The sequence below is a fragment of the Hemitrygon akajei genome, chromosome 12, assembly GCF_048418815.1.
Source record: "Hemitrygon akajei chromosome 12, sHemAka1.3, whole genome shotgun sequence".
Classification (NCBI taxonomy): Eukaryota; Metazoa; Chordata; class Chondrichthyes; order Myliobatiformes; family Dasyatidae; genus Hemitrygon; species Hemitrygon akajei.
Genome location: NC_133135.1, coordinates 85907125 through 85933736, shown reverse-complemented (window position 1 = coordinate 85933736; position 26612 = coordinate 85907125). Strand labels below are relative to the sequence as shown.

At 41.8% G+C, this 26612-nt stretch overlaps 1 protein-coding gene across 1 annotated transcript in view; it reads right to left on the bottom strand.

Moving 5' to 3' along the window:
• The window catches only part of astn1 (astrotactin 1), a 2716024-nt gene that overhangs the window by 1583801 nt on the left and 1105611 nt on the right, over positions 1-26612 (bottom strand). Inside the window, exon 7 of the mRNA XM_073063618.1 lies at positions 9823-9990. Coding sequence (XP_072919719.1) covers positions 9823-9990 — 168 coding nt within the window. The remainder of the gene's footprint in view (positions 1-9822; positions 9991-26612) is intronic.

Genomic DNA, 26612 nt, shown 5'->3' with positions numbered 1-26612 from the left:
TAGATTAAACATAATATACCATGGGCGTGTTTTATAGTGGTAGAATTTTAAAATAAGTACAAATTTTGAATGCTATTGCAGAATTAAACCTTCTACATAGCTAATATATCCATCTCTGTGCTGATGAAGGGGCTCCAGAATTTCTCTGGTTATTTGATAGAAATTTCAGCAACTTTCTACAAGTTACAACAAGGAATTGGTAACCTAGTAATAAATACTTTATGACATTCTTCAAGCAAGAGAAAATCTGTAGAAGCTGAAAATCCAGGCAACACACAAAATGCTGTCAGTTCTGTAACCCTCTGGAATTGCGAACCCTTCTAAATCTAGCATCTTGATAATGCCCAAAGTTAAGTGCTCTGCTGTTGGTGAAGGTGCCTTCAGCTCTCAGATCTCTAAGAAAGGGAATTTTCTTCCTCAAAAATCTTCCTCAGACTTTAAACCACTTTAAAAAATATAACCCTTTGAACAAACTTTCAGTCACCCATAAAAACATTTTTATCTGTGTCTTAGCATCAAATTTCTTTGAACATCCTCCGATAAAGCACTCTGGGATAAGTTGGCACATTGAAGGTACAATAAGACCATAAGATATAGGAGCAGAAGTAAGCCATTTGGCCCATCGAGTCTGCTCCAGCATTCAATCATGGGCTGATCCAATTCTTCCAGTCATCCCCACTCCCCTGCCTTCTCCCCATGCCCTTTGATGCCCTGGCTAATCAAGAGCCTATCTATCTCTGCCTTAAATACACCCAATGACATGGCCTCTACTGCCGCTCATGGCAACAAATTCCACAGACTCACCACCCTCTGACTAAAGTAATTTCTCCACATCTGTTCTGAAAGGACATCCTTCAATTCTGAAGTCGTGCCCTTTTGTCCTAGAATCACCTACCACGGGAAATAACTTTGCCATATCTAATCTGTTCAGGCCTTTTAACATTCGGAATGTTTCAATGAGATCCCCTCTCATTCTCCTGAACTGCAGGGAATACAGCCTAAGAGCTGCCGGATGTTCTTCATACGGTAACCCTTTCATTCATGGAATCATTCTTGTGAATCTTCTCTGAACCCTCTCCAATGTCAGAATAACCTTTCTGAAACAAGGAGCCCAAAACTTCACACAATACTCTGTGTGGTCTCACAAGTGCCTTATAGAGCCTCAACATCACATCCCTGCCCTTATATTCTATACCTCTAGAAATGATTGCCAACATTGCATTTGACTTCTTCACAACCAACTCAACCTGGAGGTTGAAGCAACACGTACAAAATACTGGAGGAACTCAGCAGGTCGGGCAGCATCCGTGGAAATGAGCAGTCAACGTTTCAGTCTGAGACCCTTCGTCAGGACTGAAGAGGGATGGGGCAGAGGCCCTATAATGAGGTCTGGTAGGTGCCAGGTGAAAAACCAGATCAAGGCGTGGGGGAGGGGAAGCAGGGAGGGGATAGGCAGGAAAGGTGAAGCAGGAATGTAAGGGGAAAACACTATGTGTAGTAGAAGAAAGCAGAATCATGAGAGAGGTGATAGGCAGCTGGAGGAGGAAGCAGAGTGAAGCTGGGATGGGGGAAGGGAGGGGGAGGGAATTACTAGAAGTTGGAGAATTCAATGTTCATGCCAAATGTATTCTTTATAGGGCCCCTGCCCCCTCCCTCTTCAGCCCTGATGAAGGGTCTCGGCCCGAAACGTTGACTGCTCGTTTCCACGGATGCTGCCCGATCTGCTGAGTTCCTCCAGCTTGTTGTATATGTTGTTTTGACCCCAGCATCTGCAGTGTACTTTGTGTTAACCTGGAGGTTTACCTTTATTGTATCCTGCAAAAGGAATCCCATGTCCCTTTGTATCTCTGCATTTTGAATTCTCTCCCCATCTAAATAATAGTCTGCCTGTTTATTTCTTCTACCAAAGTGCATGACCATACACTTTCTAACATTGTATTTCATTTGCCACTTCTTTGCCCATTCCACTAAACTATCTAACTCTCTCTGTAGGCTCTGTTTCCTCAACACTACTCGCTCCTCCACCTATCTTTGTATTATCAGCAAATTTTGCCAGAAATCCATTTATACCGTAGCCCAAATCATTGACATAACTTGTAAAAAAGTAAGTAAATACAAGTCACTGTTGTTACCTACACTCAGTGGCTAACTTATTCAGTATCTCTGTACCTAATAAAGTGGCCACTTAGCACACGTTCATGGTCTTCTGCTTCTGTAGTGCATCTTCTTCGAGGTTCAACATGTTGAACATTCAGAGATGCTCTTCTACACACCACAGTTGTAATGTATGTTTATCTGAGTTACTGCAGCTGTCCTATCAGATTGACCCAGTCTGGTCTTTCCTCTCTGATCTTTCTCATTAACAAGGCATTTTCACCCACAAAACTGCCACTCACCGAATGTTTTCTGTTTTTCACACCCTTCTCTGTAAATCCTGAAGAATGTTGTGCATGAAAATACACTTATTGCTTAACTCTACGTTCATGTATTTATGCTTTGAAGAAATTCGTAAGAGTGGCATGCTGTGTCTCGATACATCTGACAATAATAAACTAATTGTCGCCCCAATGGTTATTCATCAGCAAAGTGGGGGAATGGATAATTGAGAGGGCTTTCAAGAGGCACTTGCATAGCAACAACCAGTTCCTAGATCAGCTCATCTTCCATCATGGTAACTCATTTCCTGATCTCATTACAGTCTTCGTCCAAACATGGACAAAAGAACTGAACTCCAGAGGTGAAGCAAGAGAAACCACCCAAGATAGCATTTGATCGAGTTTGGCATAAAGGAGCCCTGGCTAAAGTGGAGTCAGATGGAATTAAAAGAAAAGTCTCCAATGGTTGGAGTCATGCCTAGTATAAAGGAGGATAGTTGTGGTGATTAGAGGCCTCTGGACACTTCTGCAGGAGTTCCTCAGGTCTGATGAGTTCCTACACTCTTCCATAGAAGGGGAACAAGGCACCTGATGAGTTAGTTGCGAGATGGTGTGAGGTCCTTCCATTGTGTATTCAGAGCTTCTGCAGGATACTGATGAAGGCTCTTAAGGTTCTCAACAGTATTCTAAAAGCTGCTTTTCCGCTTTATGGAATCAGAGGCCTGGAATCCCTGAACTCATTGGGAAAGTTTAATTTCTTTAAGGAGTCCTTCAGTACACCCTTAATCTTCTCCTCTTCCCTCCTAAACATCTTTGACATAGCCCAGAACTTTGATTGCATCAGAAGATGTGTTCCTGCTTACAAGCAAAGTGCTCTGCTTAACATAGCCACAGAATGACTTCTACCACCTTGAAGAACAGGAGCACCATGGCCATGGTCACATTACCATTGCAAAGTCCACTCTAAATTACTCACTATTCAAATTTGGAAATATTTCACTGGCTCTAAAATCTTGAAACTCCTCACCAAAGAGCATTGAAGGAGTTTCATTATTAGTGGCTCATCATTATTTTCTCAAGTGTAATTAGGATGGGTAATAAATGCCAGTCTTGCAAGAAATGGACACAATCCTACTAATAACTATGTTAAATTAATAATGTCTGTGTAAAAAGATGCAATATTCGCAATGAGTTCCGAATACTCCTGGTGTCATGGTCCCGACTGAACAGCGGCAGGCATCCAAGTTTTGACACTCCAGTTCCCAGGAGTATGGTGAGCCGCTGCTGTCCTCTTAAGACTCAGAATGCCAACTATTGCCTGCCACTTTCCTTCATGGAAAGTCTATACATAAAGGCCTCGTGCTGAGCACTCACTGCTCACTCATAAGAGTTCCATTTCTTGTATTCCACTTTGTGATTTCACCTTTGGATTTTATTTATGTTGTCTTGTTAATTTTGACTCTGAGTCTATTCTAGATCTAACTCCGCACGTGGGCTCACCACCACCTGTAGCTCTCTCATTACACCTGGTGAGCGTAAGGAAGAGGCCTAGCTCAGAAATTTGGATCTTCATTCGAGCAGCCAATTAATCAGCCAACAGGTGGTTTCAGGAAATGATAGCTTTACTGTAAAATCTTATGAAGCCATACTTTCTCAATATGTGTCCATTTACTGATGAGCAGCTTCATGGTAAAACTATTCCTTGCTTGACAGTGCTCCTGCGTGTGAATCTTTTAAGGATATATCCAAAACTACTACTGCTCACAGAGGCATGCACTATTATTAGTGCTATTAATAAGTCTGGCAGCACTCAGCTCCCATTCTGCCTCTTCTGAGCAAACGCCCTGACGCCAAACCACTTCCAGTTCAATAACGACAATCTACTAAAAATGAAATGATGCCCATTGAAAAAGAACAATTGTGCCCACACTATCTTTGACATAGGTAGCATTAAAATGCATTTAGTTTTTTTATTGTTTTAATCTATTTAATTTGTCTGTCCTGACTGGTCTTTCTATAGTACTTTACAAGACAAAAGCTCTTAACTCTCATCAAGGATGGTAATGGATTATGGAGCAGTCATATCCCTACAAAAGAATCATTTATATGTGAAATGCATGTTGATTTCAATTGTAAGGGTTCTTCATGAAGGGTCATGTAGAATCCTGCTTTTGCACTGCCACATAACTTTGCACACCAACTGTCGACAGATCGATTGAGAAACAATCCATTTCAGTTTGGCACTTTAGTACATTTGCTTTGATTTGAAATGGAAGGAATTTCTCAGGGTCAGGGAGCAGACAGTGTTGATATTGCTCCATCATTCAGAATCAACTCAAAAGTGCTGCACATCATCTGCGAAGTTTAAACTGTACATGGTGACAGAGGCATGGTAGGATACTCGGATTTGGAAAATAACTCTGCTTATGTAATCATTTGAAAGGCAATTAATAACACTGTATCTCTAACAGATTCTTGCAGGGAGAATTAGTTATTTTTTAATAAAATGTCCTTGTAATGTTGGAATATTTGAAATTACCACATCTACACTTGCTCCAAAGAGCTAAACGGTAACCATGGAACCAAAGGACAAACTAGTGATACCAGCTGTAGAACTTAATCTTCCAGATAAAGGAGCTGAACTATTACCTTTCTCTGCTAGCCATTCTCCATAAGCATCATCTCTGTGCAACAAACCCTTGGTCTCCTGTATTGTCCGTCTGTTTTCAATCCCAAAAAATTGCATTGCCCATTTCACCCAAGAGACATGACTGTAAGTTAACATTCTTGGGATTTAGATTCACAACCTCCTGCAGAAATTATCCACTCCTTCAAATCTGTCCTTAGGACGCCTTCCCCTTTATGTCCTCCATCAGCAGCTACACACTCAGCTGTTTAGAGTGTGCATCATGGAATTACCTTCCTCTATAATTCCACATACTTATCTGCCATCTCACCTTCAATACTATTCTTAAATACTGCTTCTCATTCTTTCTGTTAGTGTTACGTTTGTCTTTGTTGCACTGCACTGTATTTCCCACATTAAGTACACATAAACATTAATTGTTATTGTGCCAGGAGACCATTAAAGCTATGTTATAAACTTTGCTATATCTGCTGAATAAATGAGCTGAACTAATACTGATACTGTTGAAACTACTTCCTGTAAACAAGAAAGCATTAACAAATTATTTATAGCCTACTGGAAATAGAGGTTTACAACTTGTTTAAAGAAAGTGGTTACAACTTTCACTAATTATTGAGCTCATTTTATCCAACAAGTAAGACAACCTTCATGAACACAGTGTATTAGATGCACAATATGGAAAAAGTGTTTGACTATATAATGCAGAACCACAATCAGATAAAATAATGCATTGAGAAAGAATGAGTGCGCAGTATCCCCACCCCACCACACAAGAAAAGTTTCAATAACTTTAAATTTATCATTTTGGAGGACTCATCCCGGGCCCAGCACTTCAGTGCAAATACGAAAAATGCTCAGCAGCACCTCTACTTCCTAAGGAGTTTGCGAAGATTCAGCCTGGTTTGGAAACACCATTGCCAGTGAATGGAAAATCCTACAAAAAGTTGTGGATATGGCCAGTCCATCAGGGGTAAAGCTCTCCCCACCATGAACACATCTACATGAAGCATTGTCGCAGGAAAGCAACATCCATCAGTAGGGACCTCCACCACCCAGAACAAGCTCTCTTCTCACTGCTGCCATCAGGAAGAAGATACAGGAGCCTCAGGACTTGTGCCACCATGTTGAGGAACAGTTATTACCCCTCGACCATCAGGCCTTTGACTGGGAGGGTATATGTTCACTCAGCTTCACTTGCCAATCATGGAAATGTTCCCACAACCGCAGGACTCACTTTCAAAAACTCTTCATCTCACGTTCTCAGTATTTGTTGCTTATTTATTTATTATTATTATTTCTTCTTTTTGCATTTGCAGTTTGTTGTCTTTTGCACACTGGTTGAACACACAAGTTGGTGTGGTCTTTCATTGATGATATTATGGTTAATATTCTGTTGTGGATTTATTGAGTATGCCCGCGAGAAAATATATCTCAGGGTTGTATATAGTGACGGACATATATGTTCTTTGATAGTAAATTTACTTTGAACTTTGACATCCCTTTTAAATCTCTTATCTCTGAGATTATATTTATGCCTCTTGTGATCTGCACCCTTTCCCTGGGAAAAAGGATTTGTGCTTCCACTCTGTCAATGCCCGTCATGATCGTGTATACTCCTCAGTCTCCTACTTTCCAAGGAATAATGTCCTAATAAACGCAGCCTCTTCTTATAACTGAAGCACCCAAATTAACGCAACATTTTGGTAAATCAAGGCAACTGGACATGCTGTATCATCTGGAAGACGCTTCACCACTCATCCAAGAGGTTTCTTCAGTTCTGATCCATGGAGGGTAGCTTTCTGGCTTATAAACTCCATGAGTTCTTCAAAGGTATAGCAATCACGATGAGGGTCATTGAGAGATATGGAGGTAATGAGAGAGTTATTAGTCTTATCTTTGCATGAGGGAAGTGTGTACTGCTGTGGACTGCATCGTAAGTAGCTGATAGGTGGTGTCGTACCCCACCCCCTCTGTTAAGGGATGGGGTTTCCAGTTTGACAAAGCTGGCTTCTTTAACCTGTCTTTCAAACCACCCGTCTTCCTTGTCCAAAATGTGCACACTGTTATCATTAAAGGAGTGTCTCTTGTCCTTTAGGTGTAGATATAAAGCCAAGACTGAGGTGTTAGCCGTCCTATGTTGGGCCATCCATTTGTAAAGTGGTTGTTTTGTCTCGCCGATATACAGATCTGTGCAGTTCTCATTGCACTGGATAGCATATAAAACATTGCTCTGTTTATGTTTAGGTGTAGGATCCTTGGGGTGGGTGAGTTTCTGTCCGACTGTGTTTGTAGGTTTGAAGACCCTGATACCAACTGGTGCAGTATCAAGCGTGATATTGGTTAATCTCTGGCAATAGATTTGGGACAGATATCAGTCATGATCTTCACCAATGCTAACCTAAGCTAGAAGGATTAAACATCTGCTCTCTGTTCAGATAGTACTTTAATTGCACGGATCTCAAGGCAGCACACTGCTTAAAGATGTAGTCAGACTCAAGGTGTGATTCTACACTATCTGTCTGCAGGTTTGGCATATGTTGGGTGTAACTTGGGGCTTGTGCATTGAGTCGTAAACACAATTCTCCAACACTCTTCTAACCCAACTCTGCTGGAAGAAGAAGCTTTGTGATATTGTAACTCACAACTTAGCATGGTTCCATATGTACTCAAAGGCTGCTCCCACACTTATTTACAGGTTCAATGTCAAACATGATTCATTCAATTCAAAGAATAGGCTTCTTGTCCTCACTTTTTTTTAGTAGAAGCAAAGAATAACCTCAAAGTCAAAATTAGAGAAAAAAATCAAAGGAGAAAATAATGGAAAATTGGATCCAGGTAGCAGACAGCCAGAGTCACAACTCTTGGACTTTGCTTGTGTCAAAATGCATCAGGAAAGAAGCAACTAATTTAACTCAAATCTGTTGGATGTTATTCAAATCCTCTGGGGTTATGCACGCCAGAGTATCAGTGAATGGTATTTCATCTCTTCAAGCACTTGTAACTGGAACTTTAACAAGTGACTTACAAATAATTAGCCGACTTCACTAAGTTTCACTGTAGAGATGATGGAGTAAGACTGTGGAATATCACCGTACACTCCTATCTCAAATCACAGAGCACTTTCACCACTGGATTTGGGGAGTGAGGTGTGCATTTCAGTTCCATCTACACTCTTCTTGAAAATGCAGTTGTTAATCCAATTCTGCACAATAATATAATAAAAATATTTGACTGAAGAACTTTGACTAAAGTTGGTGCAGCCATAAAATTGGTACCAAGATAGTTTCGCAGCAAATTATTTCACTCTCTCACTCCCTAATAAATGAATTTAGATACGTTTGTACTTTAAACAGTTTATGACTTTAATGCTAAAATGCTCAAAAATGCAGACAAGGAACTGTTGGTATGTAGGCACTTCAGTTGCAAATGATTCCATTGATATTCACTTCTTGTTGCGGAAATTTTACAACATTCTGAATAAGTCAATGAAATGATAATTACAACAATACGAAGAGTAATATCACTTTAGCCTTTCTATTTAATTTTGAGATGATTTTCAATTTGGTCTTGGACTTAAGCCAGTCTATTACTGGTTTCTTAGTTTTTTTTGGAATTACCCAACTTGGAGAACGAGGCAAATTTGTAATACCTGTTTTCCTGCTAATTCAGACAAAATACAAGTTTAAAGCTAATGGGTTTAATACTTTAAATAGAATCAAAATGCAATTATGCATCAATTTCATTGGAAATATGGAAAAGCATAACTGAAGGGCAGACATACCAACAGTTCCTTGTCTTTGAGCATTTTAGCATTAAAGTCATAAATTGTTTATAGTACAAATGTATCTAAATTCATTTATTAGGGAGTGAGAGAGTGAAATAATTTGCTTACTTTTTTCCCTTGACCAAGTCCACATCAAACAGCCCCAGAGTCACCTCCGGGGGATTCTCATACTTCATAGTCACACCCAGGGATTCTTACAAATCTTACAAAAACTTGGAAAGCACTTGGAGCACCTTGTATAATTCTGGCCAGCACATTTTAGAAAGGATGTGGAAGCAAAAGGCAGAGTGTGGAGAGATTCATTGGGATGTTCCCTCAAATGGAGTGCTGCAGTTATCAAGAGAAAATGATAAGGTCACCACAACTGTAATTTTGGAGGGTGAAGGGTGACCTTATAGAGTTTTATAAAATTATAAGGGGTGCATTTAGGGTAGATGGTCAGAGTAATTTTTTAGGCAGGAGAATAAGTAAGATGAAGTCACAGGTTTAAGGGAGAGGGGAGAAATCAAGGGAGATATGAGTTGTATACTTTTCATACAGAGGATGGTGGCTATCTGCAACGAGCTACCAGAGGAAGCTACGGAGGCAGATAGATGTAGGCCCTATGTAAGCAAATAGGAAGACTGCAGGGAGGCAACATAATTGGTGTGTAGGAGGTGGGGTGATGGGGCCCATTTTTATTCTCTAGGTATCTATGATCCCACAATGAAAAGTCTGTGAAGAGTCGTCATACCCTGTCTTGAACTGATTTCTCACATATTTTGCTCACAGCGTTTTCCACTTCTGCTGGGAAAGGAGAAACGTCTATCTTATTAAGGTGAAGCTGAAGAGAAAATATAATCGGCGCGGCTGCACAAGAACTCTGTGATTCCATTGGCACATTTGCTCCACCTCCACCAACCTCATAAGCACGCGAGAAAGACCTTTGATAATTGTACAATTTGCGCAATTCCCATCATATGGTGTAAGTTGCAATCTCAGCATGGGCTGGCCGTGTTATTGGAAGTGAGACGTACCTGTATCCACGTCGCACTCATGCTCACAAGGGTCAGTTAGGCGACACCCACATAACTCCATTACCCAGGGACCACTGCTGTTCTGCTGGTAGTACAGTAAAACCTGGGCCGGGTTCAGCCAATCACTGGCAACAAGTTGACTTCCGTAAAGCAAGACAAATCTGCTACCTAGACAGAAAGAAGAACCAGATAATGATATTAGCTTGTTATTGCTTTGAGACTGTAAAAGAATCTGCTTAAATAATCAATCATATTCTAGGAAATTAGGTGATCAAAGCAGTAAAGGTAGAAACAAGTTTTTTGGAACAAAACTTCAAGTTTATTGTCATGGACATCTATACCCAGGGACAACTTTCACAGTTCTACAGAGGAAATCATTTTGACTGGTGGCAAAACAGTCTGGTATGGGAACTCCAATACACAGGCAGCAAGAAGCTATAGGGATTGGTGGATTCAGCTCGTTTTACCTTAGTACGGCTGTCCCTACCATCAAGGAGATCAACAAGAGGCAAGGTCTCAGGAAGTTGACATCATCGTGGCTGCCATCAGGAGGCATGGTAGCCTGAAGATCAACACCACAAGGTTCAGTAACAGTTTCTTCCACACTGTCATCAGGTTCTTGAAATGACATGAAAACCCTAATTCTACCTCAAAATATATTTCCCTCAACTAATGTTGTTACATTTACTTTTGTTTATTTGTAGTGCAAGTTCTATACCCTTTATGTTAATTTAAGTTTACATCTTTATGGTTGTCATGTTTGTGATGTACTGTGGTCCTGCTATAAACAGCTAATTTTCAAGGCATTTCTTCTTCATCTCGAGGTTAGTGAGACCTTGGAATTCCCTATCTTCGAGGCTTGTGGAGACTCAGTCACTGACCATATTTCAAGGCAAAGATTACTAGAGCTCGAAACTTATAGGATATTGGTTAACATAAGGAGACCCAAAAGTTAAAAAATCAATAATGAGGAGGTCAAAGGATCTACTTTTGCTTCTGTTTTTATGTCATCTTGCCCAGAGTAGATCTCAGGTAAATTATCCAGTCTGCCTGCAACTTCAGAATTCTATTCAGCTCAAAGTTGAGATTCCAGCTCCCTCACTATCCCCAACCTTCAGCAATTTCTTAATCCAACATATGGCCAACTAAAGATGACTAAAAATTGACCAAAACATCCACCACATTATTCCAAGACTGGGTCTATTGTTAACGGTCTTTGAAATTTGTGAACACCAGAATTGTAGGTGGAACATAATTACTAGTGACGTAGCGTACAGCTCCTGTGATCTTAGTTCAGTTCCGACTGGAGTGGTCTGTTTTGGGTTTATGTATTTTCCCTGACTACCTGGGCTTTCTCTGGATGCTCCAGGTTCCTTCACATCCCAAATTCCTTTAGGTTGGTGGGTTAAGTGGCCACAGTATATTGTCCCCGATCAGGTGGGCAGTTGGTGCAAAACATAAGGAGAATAAAATGTGTTAGGAGGGTTTAAGGTTTTAAAAAGATGATATTGGATACTTTGTTCTGATTCAGTGGGTCAAATGACTTGTTTCTGTTCTATAGCTCTCTAACACATTGCAGAATGCTAGTCTCAAACCTCCATCAAAAGACTCCTCATCCAAAAGAAATTCAAAAAATCAAACGACACCTCTAAACATATCACTTCATGGATTTATAACAGTTTAATGGTAAAACTCAAAGAGGGATGGAAAAGAGGGTTGCATCAATCTAATTGGCATGTGTTTTTTTCAAACTATTTAAAATGATTACAGGCAAAAGTTAATATGCAGAAAAGAGGGAAATAATCTCCTATACACATGGGTACACTTCTTCTAAGTGATCACTGAATAAATTCAGACTGACATCATCTGGTGTTAGAGAGACCATTAATATTTGAGTATTATTTAAAGCTAAAGGCAGCTTGCATGGGGTTTGCAAACCAGCATGATCATCTGTACAGATGGGGTCAGGTTCCTCTCTGTTATTACTGGAGACGACTTCAGAGTCAAGGTTAGAGAGATATGCACATTGCAGAAACAGCTAATGGTGAGGATGCAGGTCATTCGAGAGTAGGTGTTATACATGTGTGCAATATTTAGCATCATAAATCCTTTGGTCATGAAGAAAGATTTAAGCAACTAGGGCTTCTCTCTTTGGAGTGAAAGAGGATGAGAGATAGAGAAATACACTGGTTTATGAGAGATATAGATACAGTCAGGTTGCTTAAGTTTGTTTAGCTGGGGGTGGGGGAGGTAGCGGGGGTCGTATTGGGGACAAGCTCCCACTAGATAATAAATGCTCCTAATGGCATGCATCTTAAATGACTCCTGACAACCAAGTCCAGCTCCCGGCCTTCACGTGACAGGAGAAAGGGCAAAGATGGGTTACTGGCACCTTAAAACCAGTCTCTTCGGGCCGATGGCGGCTCATTAACTGTGGTTGGCAGCTCATCTAGGAGAAGGAAAACTCCGCTGCCTTGTGCTATACCCACTCATGGGTAGGCTTCAGGAGTAAACCCCGAGGCAAAAATCTGGAGCTGGAGTCTCTGAGGCAGTCCCACATTGAGTTCAAGGTTAACCAGCAACTCCTGCGATGCACCTGGTAACAAACTGTATCAGTCTCTACCATTCCTTTGGGTTCATCAGCTGTGTGGAGAGGGGGAGAGCTTACTGCATGGGCAACAGCTTGCTCTCCATTTTGTACTGCCCAAGCTTGCGTATCTAGACAGCTAGGATGCAATAGGATGCAAAACTCTGACCGACGGAGGCCCTCAAATAGAGTAGAGAGTCAGCACCTTTTTCTCAGGGGAGTAATGGTTCCAGTCACCTCTGCAGAGAGTGGTATGTATCTGGAACACACAGCTGAGAATAGATTGGACAGTCAGTACCTTTTGTCCTAGAGTATCGATGGTTCCTGTCACCTATGCAGAGAGTGGTAGGTATCTGGAACACACAGCTGGGGATGCTGGTAGAGGCTAATACAATTGGGCATTTATAGACATTTAAGAAACTATTAAATATTCACATGGATATAAGAAAAAAATTGATAGTTCTGGGCTGTGTAGTAAGGAGGGGTTAAATTGATTATGGAGCAGGCTATTGTAGGTCTGTACAACATTGACATCCGAGCATGCCATTGTCTTACTGCTTCCGGTAAGATGACGATGTGCTTGAGTGCAGCAACCAGCCCAGGAACAATTAAAAGTATATTTGTTCATCCTGCACATCCCTTTTACAGTTGCAACTCACTTCTGGATGCCTAGAACAGTAATTACTGCAGGGCTATCCCATTAGTACTTCACTCAATAGCAACTGAGCTGGACTTATTGTCTACTGTTGCGTTGTTCCTGGATTTGTTGCGTACCGTTGTTTCGTGACGGTGTCATGGGTGCGAGAGTTTGTCTTAGAGATTTTTATGGCGAGTGCAGGTCTCCGCTAGACACTGGTAATGTAAAATACTGCAAGTCCAGTTCACTGGCTCATTGGGGAGACTGATAACACGGGAGCTGAGTTGTCTTGATTGTTGCACAGAAAAGGGCTTCATGCCTCAGAGTTACTTGTTGCGGTTGCCAGTGAAGGAGACACTGGAGCTCTCTGTGATCTGCTGTAATTCATATTGAGTTGCAGGCTGGCCCATCCTATTGGTGCTTGGTCCTGCTTTCTGGTGCTCGCTCAGTGCTGCCCTCCAGTGTTTGCTCAGTGGAAGAACAAGTTTGAGCAGGACAACTCAGGGATTTGCGCTATACATTTTTTCTCTTTCTGACTGCATGTTTTTTTTGAAACTGTAACCATATTTGCTACTTGTGCTACATGCTGTGTGCTGTTGGTAATGTGTTTTGCAACTTGGCCCCAGAGGAACGCTGTTATGTTTGGCTGTATTCATGTGTGTTTGAATGATAATTGAACTTGGAACTTGAATTTGAACTGTGGGCCACAGAATGGTACAGCACAGAAAGTTGTTGGTTGCATTTTATCCTAACAGATTCAAATTGAACTTAGAAGCCATCACAGAGATTGTTTACTTGCACCTACTTCACATCACTCATCTTTGCCTGCACTTCATGCCATCTGCCACAGAATTTCTTACCTCTAACGTATTTTATTCACTAACACAATACTAAATTAACAACACATTCAAAATGCTGGAGGAACTCAGCAGGTCAGCCAACATCTATGGAAATGAATAAACAGTCAACATTTCAGGTCGAAACCCTTCATCAGGACTGGAAAAGAAGGTGGAAGACACCAGAATAAGAAGGTGGGGGGAGGGGAAGGAGGACAGGCTAGGGGATGATAGGTGAAGACAGATGAGTCGGGAGGGCGAGGGGGGAAGGGGTAAGAAGCTAAGAGATAATAATTTGAAAAGGCAAAAGGCTGAAGAAGAAAGAGCCTGATAGGAGAGAAGAGTGGACATGGGAGAAAGGGAAAGAGGAAGGAACCCAGGGGAAAGTGATAGGTAGGTGAGAAGAAGAGGTAAATTATCCACCTTATTGCTTCACTGAGGAAAACTTAGTCAGCCCAAACTTTTTACTTCACTAAACTTCCGGTCAAGATGGCAGTGAGCTATGGTGGCTGTTGAGACTCAGACCTAGCTGATTTTTAAGTTTGTAGGAAAGTGTTATGGACAGAGAGAGGAGTTAGGGGTCAGATTAAGATATAGCGACAGGGATGCGGGGGAGTTAGAGATCAGGCCGATGCCTAGGCCTCCATTCTGCATTCCAAGGCCAGTGACATAGACTTGTGACAAAAGACATCCATGGTTTGGATGTCAAGCTTTCAGACCAACTAGGTCAAGGGCTAGCATCCGATGCACCATCCCATCCCTCACCAGGACAGTCGTCGGCAGGTTCCAGGATCAGACTTCTGTATGGGCAGCAGGAACGACGGTCATTGACCCCCTAACTATGTGACTCGCCGAAGACAAGAGTTTGAGGCCTATTGTTCGAGGACCTGGCCATCGGAGAGTCTGACATCTAAGACCTGGAGTTTGGGGTCCTCATTCATTGTCATCAGTGAGTCCTGCATCGATATTGAAGATCAAAACTTGAAGGTCGCTCAGAAGCCCAGAGATAGAAGAAACCATGTCAGCAAATCCACAAGGCCAGAGAAGGTGACCTGTTCTGGGGCTGGAGGACTATCTGTGTGTGTACTGTGCATAGGAATAGGCCTGGTTTTGCTGTTGTTCTGTTGCTGTTGTTCCATTGTTGTTGCTTCTGTAGTCCTACTGAATGTTGTGGGCATTCTGTGTTGGCACCAGAACATGTGGCAACACTTGCATGATGCCCCCAGCACATCTTTAGCACAAATGATAAACTTAACACAAATGATAAACTTTGCTCCACATTTAATAAATAAATGAATCTGAAACTCAGTTCCCAGCATGCTTTTATACGCTGACCTACAATGGCTTCCAGTCCTCACCTGCTTCACATTTATGACATTCAATTTTAAGGTTCGGCTCTATTGTGCCTGCTGTATGAGAAATCTGTGACTTTTCTGGATGAGGGCAAGATTTAAATTGACCTGAAAATATTAAACACTCACTTTCAAAGGTGTACTTGTGCAAAAATGGTGGAACACAGTTGAAGCAGGTGATTATGAAGGCAAATGCAACACGGGCCTTTATTGTAAGAAGATTGGAGTGGTATGGTATGGACGTTTTTGCTCTGAAATTGAGAAGTATTTTGCTCAGTCCATATCTGGTGCACTGCATAGAATTTTAGTCTCATTTAAAGAAGGATATGTGGGTCTAAGGTGTGGTGCAGAGAGAGTTCAGTAAATTATTTTGAGGAAGGATGTCTTATGATGAACAAGTGAACAATAAAGGTCTTTACTCTCTCTCTTAGGTGAGGAGCTATTGAACTGAAATCTTTAAGGAACCGAGTAGGCTGGAACTTGAGAGGATGTTCCCCTTGGTCAGTGAGCATAAAACCAAGAGTCTTCATCTCTGTATGAAAGGTAACTACATATGACTGAGATTTAAAGGATTTTCATTTCTCAGAATGTCTATTAATTTTCAGCAGTCTCAACCCCAGGAGGCTGGGAATAGTGAGTCATTATGTATATTTGAAGCTGAGCTAGATGTATTGTTAGACCACTGACAAATCAAAGATATTATTGGACTCAGACAAGAAATTGAGTCATAAAATTATTCAGCCATGACCTTAAGAGTAACAGTGAAAGGACAACGTGTGACAGAGCAAGTTAAGACAAAGGAGCAAAGTTAGGCTATTCACCCATTGAGTCTACTCTGCCATTCCAACTCCCCATAACCTTTCATGCCCTTACTCATCAAGAACCTGCAGACAGCCCATTTGGCCCATGTCAGCTATTAAGTGTACTCATCTCATTCATAAGTTTGTAGACTTCTTTTGCCAGGGCGTTTCAGGAGCTCAGCTAGATACTTCCTTAATGTTCCAAGAGTATCGATCTACACTTTTCCCTCAAGCGGTACATTCTATATTTCATCTATAAAAATATTATATCTCAATTTCCCCTCTCTCACCTTAAACCTACACTCTCTGCTGTGGTAAAGTATTTCTCATCATTCATTCAATCAAATCTCTTCTCAGCTCTCTCTGCTTCAAAGAAAACAAATAAAACCCATCTACTCTCTATTCATACCTGAAACACTTCAACCTAGGCAAAATCCCATGAAATATCCTTTCCACTCTGTATAATACCATCATCTCCTACTGACGACATGGTGACCTGTTCCACACACTGGCCACCAGCTGTGGGCAAACTAACATTTTATAAAGTTGTATCCTAACCTCCCTACTCTTCTATTCAATGAATACCCTGTACAAGAGAAAATAAAGGAAAATACTTCATCACCAACATCATGTAGTCCTATGTGTTAAGAGTCCATGCCCGTTTGCCAGAAGGATTGGGTGTTTCAATTGTGTATTGTGCTGATCTCCCTTTTAAAGGAACTTAAGTAATGGCTTCCAAACATGGGGAGATGTCTTGTGTTTTTTGTTGCTGCTCTGCATGATTAACAGAATAACCAGGGAAATGCAAGTTGCTGGAAGAGGGCAGAAGAGGAGGGGAAGAGAGGCATCCAGCAGTTGATTTTATTTCCACCAATATTTCTCCTAGTTGGACTTCAATGACAATCACTGCAGCCTGCCCTTTACTCGAGTGATGTTCACACTTCACTCAGGAAGTCCTGAATAAAGTCTGGCTGAACTCTAATCACAGCATAGGCCAAAAACTACACTGCACGCATCTGTGAAGGGGAGTATGACGACGATCCATTATGTGCCTAGCTCCTTGAGTGCATCTGCTGGTGACACACATTTCTGCCATTACTCATCGTCAACCCCACTTTCAAATAAAAAGGCAATACAAAATATGCACTCTGAAGTAAATTTATGGATTAGTTAAAGTTCATACAGATATAAACTTATTTCAAATGACAAAGGATAAGTCTCAGAGTGATTTTATTAATCTCATTTGTCTGAGAACTATTCTCTCTCCCATGCCCTTTCCATCTGCTTCAATCCTCTTCAACCCACTTGCACTGCAGGTTATGTACAGTAACAAATAAATCACCTGGTCCAGATGAACTACCACCCCAGGTTTCTGAGAGAGGTAGCTGAAGAGATTGTGGAGGCATTAGCAATGATATTTCAAGAACCACTAGATTCTGCAATGAATCTGGAGGACTGGAAGATTGCAAATACTGTTCCACTCTTTACGAGGGGGGGGGGGGGGACAAAAGACAGGAACTGATAGGCCAGGTAGCCTGCCTGGTAAGTTATTAGGGTCTATTATTACGGATGTGGTTCTGGGGTACTTGGAGTCACATGATAAAATTGGTTGAAATCAGCACGGTTTTCTGAAGGGGAAATTTTGCCTGACAAATTTGTTGGAATTCTTTGAGGAAATACCAGGCAGAATAGACGAAGGAGAGTCAGTAGGTGTTGTTTACTTGGATTTTTGGAAAGCGTTTGACAAAGTGCTGCACATGAGGCTGCTTAGCAAGATTTGACGTTATTGGATTTGCTGATATGCACGTGTAAAAAATGTTTGTACAGGTATGTCAATAAGAAAAGGTTTTGAGGAATATGGATCAAATACAGACAAATGGGGTGAGCTTAGGTGGGCAGACTGTTTGGTGCAGGTGAGTTAGGCCAAAGGGCCTGCTTCTGTGACTTATAACTCTGATACTAAAGTCAAATTTCATGCACTCAGAGAGAAATGTGCACACAAACAGCACCTGAGGTCATGTCCACAGTGAAATACTCACAGGCCCTCACTTCACCAAAAGTAAAGAATCAGAGGATTTGAATGCATACCTCAGCCATGCTCAGCCACAACTGCCACAGTCTAATCTCAGGACAGGCAGTGGCTATACTGCAGGAGGAAATGTTAGTCCTCGGCACTGCTGAGTCCTCTGCTAATGCATCCTGTCATTATGCCTTGGCTGCACTCAGCAGGCAGCGTGATGTTATACTGCAAGCAGGACATCAATCTCCAGTCCAAGAAGAATGCCAGATAACCACAAACAACTAGTGCCTAGAAACTGGAATTCCTACATCACAAGTGCCCCCACCACACACTCTTGTGAATTTCAGATTGATCCAGGGCACAGACGTAGCAGCACAGGCCCTGGATTTGATTGGAATCTCAGTGGACTGAGATCACTGAAGCGAGAATCACAGGTACTCATCTATCATCCCCTATGAAGAATGTGGATCGCTGTGGACAGGGCTGAGCCTTTATTTGCCACCTCATTCCAAATTGTTCTTAAGGCTTTTGCATTCACCTCTGGTTACCCCATTATAGAAAGGATATGGAGGCTTTTAAGAGGGTGCAGAAGTGTTTTACCAAGACTCTGCCTGGATAGAGAGTATGTTCTATAAGGTGAAGTGTACAAACTAGGGTTGTTCTCCAGAGTGATGGAGGCTGAGAGGAGACCTGATAGAAGTTTATAGAATTATGAGAGGCAAAGTCAGAGCAGACTTTAATCAATAAGTGCCATGACCTTGGCTTCAATACCACCTTGTGCAACTGGATCCTCGATTTCCTCACTTGCAGACCCCAGTCAGTCCAAATTAGTAACAACATCTCCTCCACAATCTCCATCAGCACGGGTACACCAAGGGCTGTGTACTTAGTCCCCAGCTCCGCTCACTTTATACTTATGACTGAACCTAAGGTCAGCTCTAATGCCATATTTAAGTTTGCTGATGGTGCCACTGTCATTGGCCGAATCAAAAGTGGTATCAAATCGGTACATAGGAGGGAGATTGAATAATCTGGTCGAATGGTGACACAACAACAAACTCTCACTTGACTTCAGCAAAACCAAAGGAGGAAGAAACTGGAGGTCAGTGAGACAGTCCTCAATAGGAGATCAGAGGTCGAGAGGGTCAGTAACTTTAAATTCTTTGCTGTTAACATTTCAAAAGATCTGTTCTGGGACTAGTGTGCAATTGCCATTGCAAAATGGCACAGCAGTGCCTTTTTTCTTACAATCTTGTGCCATGTCATCTGACACTTTGACAAAATTCTGTAGTGACACAGAGGAGAGTATCCGACTGGTTGTAAAATGGCCTGGTATGGAAACACCAATGTCCACGAATGGAAAAGACTCCAAAAACTGATGGATGCAGCCCAGTCCATCACAGGCAAAGCCCTCCCAACCATTCAGCGCATCTACAAGAAGGTTGGTCCCAAGAAAGCAGCGCCCATCATCAAGGGCCCCACCATACAGGCCATGCTCTCTTCTCGGTGCAACCATTGGGAAGGGAAGGAGGTACAGAAGCTTTAGGTCCCACAGCACTAGGTTCAGGAATAACTCTTCAGTGTTATGCTCCTGAACCAGCATGGATATCTTCACTCACCTCAACACTGGTGAGTGAAGATATCCACGCTAATTCAGGAGCCTGATTGTTGAATTGAACTGATTGCACAAAATATAGACTCCCTTTCAAAGACTCTGCAGCTCGTATCCTCAGTTTTATTTATTTATTGTATTTGCATAATTTGTCTTCTTTGTCTTCTCTTTGGTTGTTTATCAGTCTTTGTGTATTTTTCATTGATTCTATTGTATGTTCTATTGTGAATGTCTGCAAGAAAATGAATTTCAGCGTAGTATATGGTGACTTATGCATACATTTATAAATACATTTATTTTCAACTTGAAACTTGAAAGTTGGTATCATTTCCTGGGTTGGAAGTGTCTAATAGTAGAGGGCTTGCATTTAAAATGAGAAAGGAGATGAGTGGGACAGTTTTTCTTTTACTCATTGTGGTGAATTCCTGGAATATACTGACAGGGGTGGAGGTTTGATAGAGACAGTTAACAGGCTATTAGATAGGCACTTAAAGTGCAGAAAATGGTGAGATATTGTCCATATGCCAGCGAAAGTGATTGATCGGAATTAATTTGGGCTGAAGGGCCTGCTCTTGTGCTGTATTATTCTATGTTCTATGAAAGTGAGTATTAAAATTCACAGAATAGACTAACATCTCTCCTTTCAACCAGTCACAGCACAGAAACAGGCCTTTCAGCCCTAGAGTCCATCAACCACCCATTTGCACTAATCCTACATATATCTCCACACCTTCTCATAAACCACATCTTCCTCACCCGATTCTACCACTCACACACTGGGGTGGGGGGGGGGGCAATTATCTCATTAAACAGCTCCATCATTGGGATACAAGAGGAAACCAGAGCTCCTGGAGTAAATCTGTGTAGTCATAGAGACAGAGTCCAATTAGTTCATACAAAACCATTTAAACTGCCTACTCCTATTGACCCACACTGGGATCATAGCCCTGAAAATCCCAACCATCCATGTACCTATTCAAACTTGTTTTAAATGTTGAAATCAAGCTCACATACACCACTTGAGCTGGCAGTTTGTTCCGCACTCTCTCAACCCTCTGAGAAAAGTTGTTTCCCTTCATGTTCCCCTTAAACTTTTCACCTTTCACTCTTAACCCATGACCTCTAGTTGTCGTCCCACCCAGCCTCAGTGGAAAATAGCCTGCTTGCATTTACCGTACCTATACCCCTCACAGTTCTGTATAAAATGTGCAGACTTCAATTAGAAAACACTGGAGATGAGGACTGAATTTGGGTCAAAAAGGTGGCTCCACCAGCTGCTGCTTCACATTGGTAAAGCATATGCAGTACCTGACTTGGTGACACCATTAGATGCCCAGCCAGTATTAAGAACAGTTCGCTGGGCATGGAGGCAATTTCCTGACAGGCACAATTTTACTCAGCAGCAATTCCTGGAATGATTTACCCTGGGCAAACATCGCTGCTGCTTGCGCCCTGCACATAAAAGCTGTGCACAAATGAATCCAATTGCATAGCTTCACTCTCTAGTGCAACAAAGATGTCGACAGCATGACAACCGTGTTCCCCAGCAATCAACACTTTGGTACGGCAAAGTAGAAAAAGTTAGGTGTCAGCTTTGGCTCAGTGGTAGTGTTCACACCTCTGAATCAATGGTCACAGGCTCCTGACAACTCACTCTACAGCATATGTTGTCACTACAAGGTTGCTGAAATTGTACAGGCATGAGAATCCTTTAGCATTGTACAATGTTTCTGTACATTGTGCAGGTGAATTTCACTTTTTTTGGTGAATAAATAATACATATGTTAAACTTTGTAGTTTGCACTGTCCACATAATTATGTTTGCCATTTCCATAATTCTACCTACTAGAGCTGAGGTGGGCAGATGTTGTCTGCAAGACATTAATGCACTGGCTCTTACAGGATGTTCAACACAAGAATACTCACAGTTGACATCCGTCCTTGTGAAATTCAAATTCTTAATGTCCCCCAGTGGAATATTCCATCTGGTCAGGAAACACTGTGGAGTGTTGTGGGGCAGTGCTCTATTCACAGCAGCTCCTTTTCACAGGAGTGCGCATATCCCCAAAGATCAATAGTGAGGAGATTTGGACCTCCATGGCCCATCTGACAACAGCACCAACTTGCAATAGGTGGCAGATGTTTGGGACAGTTGGCTAGGACACATGTGCAAGGGCATTGTTTCCAGCAGTTGGGGTACTGATGTTGAGCTGTATCCCAAGGCATTGCCATCTGCTATGCCAGATTACAGTGCCTCAGTCTCACTCTAGACATCATCGCCTCTCTAATAGTTGCAAGCAGTGAGGAACTTTTGCATGCATCTGAGGATCCTCACCATCCTTTTTACAGATGCACCATAGAAAGCATTGCATCTGGATGCATCACAATATAGTATGACACTTGCTCTGTCCAAGACCACAAGAAACTGCAGTTGTGAATGCAGCCCAGTTTATCCTGCAAGCCAACCTTCCCTCCGTTGATTCTGTCTATGCTTCCTGCTGCCTTGGGCAACAGTCAAGATAATGAAGAGCCCCTCCCATCCTGTCCCATCAGGCAGAAGATAAATAAACCTGAGAACATCAAACACCAGACTTGAGTGCAGTCTCTATCTTACAGTTACCTGAAACGTTCCTGTATTAGAATTGAACTCTTGAACTACTAAGCAACTGCATTATGGTCCTTGTACCTCATTTGTCCACCAACACTACACCACCCTGTATCTGCAGCATTATATATAACCATATAACCATATAACAATCACAGCACGGAAACAGGCCATTCTGGCCCTCCTAGTCCGTGCCGAACTCTTAATCTCACCTAGTCCCACCTACCCGCACTCAGCCCATAACCCTCCACTCCTTTCCTGTCCATATACCTATCCAATTTTACCTTAAATGACACAACTGAACTGGCCTCTACTACTTCTACAGGAAGCTCATTCCACACAGCTATCACTCTCTGAGTAAAGAAATACCCCCTCGTGTTTCCCTTAAACTTTTGCCCCCTAACTCTCAAATCATGTCCTCTCGTTTGAATCTCCCCTACTCTCAATGGAAACAGCCTATTCACGTCAACTCTATCTATCCCTCTCAACATTTTAAATACCTCGATCAAATCCCCCCTCAACCTTCTACGCTCCAATGAATAGAGACCTAACTTGTTCAACCTTTCTCTGTAACTTAAGTGCTGAAACCCAGGTAACATCCTAGTAAATCGTCTCTGCACTCTCTCTAATTTATTGATATCTTTCCTATAATTCGGTGACCAGAACTGTACACAATATTCCAAATTTGGCCTTACCAATGCCTTGTACAATTTTAATATTACATCCCAACTTCTGTACTCAATGCTCTGATTATATATTCCACATTCTCTTTTCTTTTTACTGCCTCAATGTAATTTTGTCTGGAATGATCTCTTCGAATGGCAGGCAAAGAAAAATCTTTTCACTACATCTCCATACATGTGCCAATAATAATAGCCGTAGGAGTGTAGTGGTTGGCGTGACACTAATGCAGTTCAGGGTGCCAAAGTTCAGAGTTCAAATCCAATCCCAAATGTAAGACATTTGTACATTATTCCTGGAAGCACATAGGTTTCCTCCAGGTACTCTGGTTTCCACCTACATTCCATAGATGTACTGGTTAGTAGGTTAACTGGTCATTGTGAATTGTTCTGTGATTAGGCTAGAGTTGCTGGGCCAGAAGAGCCTGTTCCACATTGTATAAATAAATAATACACCAATAACCAAAAACAAATAAACAAATAACAATAGAGTACAGACTTGATACAACTGGGTGGAGTTTCCACTGATGAATGTATATCCTATATAAAAACCTCACCCATAATCCACTGCACTGTGGGAGTGTCATTTCCTGCTGCCATTAAGATGCCCACCTCTTCTTAGCAGTTGAAGTTGTTGGCTGCTCTGAGATTTTGGGGAAAGATGTTCCACCAGGAAATGTGTGCCCTTGTGCATACTCATCTGAGCCAATTGCATCAGCTAAAGGGTACAATTTTACCATTCATAGAGCTGCTGCATCTGGTTGTCCAACTGTCTGTCTTGCATCATAGAGATAACAGTCATGACCTCACATTACCAAATTTAAGCTTAGGAAGGAAGACTTCAATCCTCCTCCACTCCATTGTGGGTTTTTCTCATCAGATGAGTGTGTGATCCCCAGTGAACTTTCAATGGCAAGTCAAATGAATGCAAAGATAGTGATGATTGGTAAAAGTACAGGGACACAGCCTCAGATCTGGCCACGCGCCTCACTCCATTCCAGTCCCCTAGTGGTGTCCACAACCGCCTGGGTCTAGCTGTTCACATGACTCCACTTCCAGCCCTTGCCTTGGCCACACATCTGCCTCCATTCCCAGCAATTATTTTTAGATGTTCCCAGTGATTAGTTCTGGCTCCACACCTGGGTCTGTTACTGGAAATCAGCCATGGGCACACATCTGGCTCCATTCCCTATTACCAGCTGCCATGTACAACTGACCACATTCATGATCCCTCCTCCTGGCAGCCGCTGCTCCAGCTGTGCTTGTGGCCCCTTCAGATTTGGCACAAAGCCTCTGGCTGCTGGTCAGTGGTGATTCCTGTTCTCCTACATACTTGAAATATAGGAATATACTCTCCTATGAGACTTGGAGCATTTCCATCACACATATCACAAAGATACTGCCAATTTCATCTCCACAATAAGATAAGTATAAGATCAGATAAGCAAGACAACCCAACCAACATCCCTAGCATTGTGGCCCTAATTGCCACATTGGTTGCATGCCCAACACCAGACTCCTGCAAAAGACATGCTACTCTGAGCTTTGAGATGGGAAAAGACCAGCAGGTGGATAGAGGATATGGTTCAAGGATATCTTCAAAGCCCCTTTGAAAGAATGCTACATCCTTAATGGGTTCTGGGAATACCTGGCCCAAGACTCCTCATTGTGGAGATTAAACATATTAAGAATGTGAAGTTCATACTTTGAGAGCACAGAAGCCCAATGTAAATGGTGGAAGCTATTTTATTGGCTCACAACCAACCTACCTGTGCAGGTTGTCCTGTGCCGCAGTTTTGGAGAGTCTAACTTCCCATATCAGCCTTGTTAATCACTTCAGAACCCATAAAACTAGAATGCTAAAATTTTGGGAAATGTACACAGGGAGCATTATCCCCAGGGGAGAAGTGTCAAACATCAGGGCACATCCTTTTAAGGTGGGGAGGGAGGAGTTTAAAGGGGACGTAAGGAGCAAGTCTTATTTTTATAAGTAGTATGTAGTTGGTGCATGAAATGGGTTATCAATAGCAGTAATGGAAGCATGCAGTTTGGTAGAATTTAAGAGGCTTTTAGATGGACACGTAAGTATGAAAAGAGTGGAGGGATATGGGAGATAAACCAGAGGAGCACATTTGGTACAAATTGGCATCAAGGTAGGCACAACATTATGGGCTGAATGCTCTGCCAGTGCTGTATGTCTGTGCTTAAAATTGCAATTGGAATGAGCAGCTTGCTATTAGTATGACTTCATTTGTTAAAACATCGAAACTATCCATTCGTATATATCGGACTGGAAAGTCTAAAAAATTGATTTGTGCAGGAGGATTTATCTCCCTTTCAATCATGCTGTTTCTCCTCCCTATTCAATATATTGACTAGAAATTGCTTGCTTGTGTGCACATATATGTGTGAGTGGCGTATATGTAGCAAAGAGTGGGTACATGTTACAGCAGCAGTGCTGAAGGTGTAATTATGATAGGGCAGCATTCATCAACAGGCTGTGTCAGGTTAGAACACTAGCAAGCACATAAACAATGTCCTGAAATTTCTTCCAGCTTTGCTCTCTGCAGATTCCTTGATGGTTGACACTGATTTGATGGGAAGAGGTGTCTGCTTCTGTGCTATATGACAATGATCTTCCATGGGGATTGGTAGACTGGCATCCTTGATAACCTGCATGTCCTTACATCTTTGGACATTGCCCATCAGGATGTGGAGGTCAGTATCTACGAGTTCCACAGCAGAAGATCCGCTCCTGCCAGCTCACTTCATACAATCAGAATCTTTACTCTGGCATTCTCCAGTGGGCAAGTGCCTTTCAAAAGCAGGCACCAAGATCAGATTCACAAGTCCACTGTACTGTTTTACTAGCAAACCATAACTATACAATCTCTGAGAAAATATACTATCCAATTTCTGAAAAATGCAGATGCAAGAGAGTGATTAGAAACCAAGTGTCAGTGGCACTAGGAGAAATATTTGTAGTGTCCCTGGACTAGACCCATTTAATACACCTACTTAAGGGAAGAGAATATTTTCAGCCATTGTCTTTTGTATGATATCATAAAAGTCTACATTCTCTTGTGTGTAATTGATTCTTTGGCAGGAGCACCTCCTGGTTGTGCCAGATAATACATGCCCTTCAATCAATGATATGAAAACAGAGCACCTGACCTCAAAGCTTATTATATTATCCTGTTGATACATTACAGCAATGGCTAACCTTTGAAACTACTGGATTGGTTATTGAAGGCCACAGAAGAATATACAAGTATTACAATATGTAAACAGAGCAGTCAATCTTGCAATGATTGATTGTTCATTCTACAAATCAGTAATTTATTTAATTCTTTAGTGATACATGCGGAGTAGGCCCTTTCAAACCACAGTACTCCAGCAGCCCCATAACCCTAATTCACCTTCATCCAGGGGTTCCCAACCTGGGGTACAAGACTCCTTGTTTAATGGTAGTGTCCATGTCATAAAAAAGGGACTTGGAACCCCTGCCCCAACCTAATAATGGGAAAACTTACAATGACCAATTAACTTACCCAGTATGTTTATATATTACATTAATAAAATATATAAATTATATATAATGTTATAATATATAACATATAAATTATGTATTATACTGTATACAATTATATCCTTGTTCAGT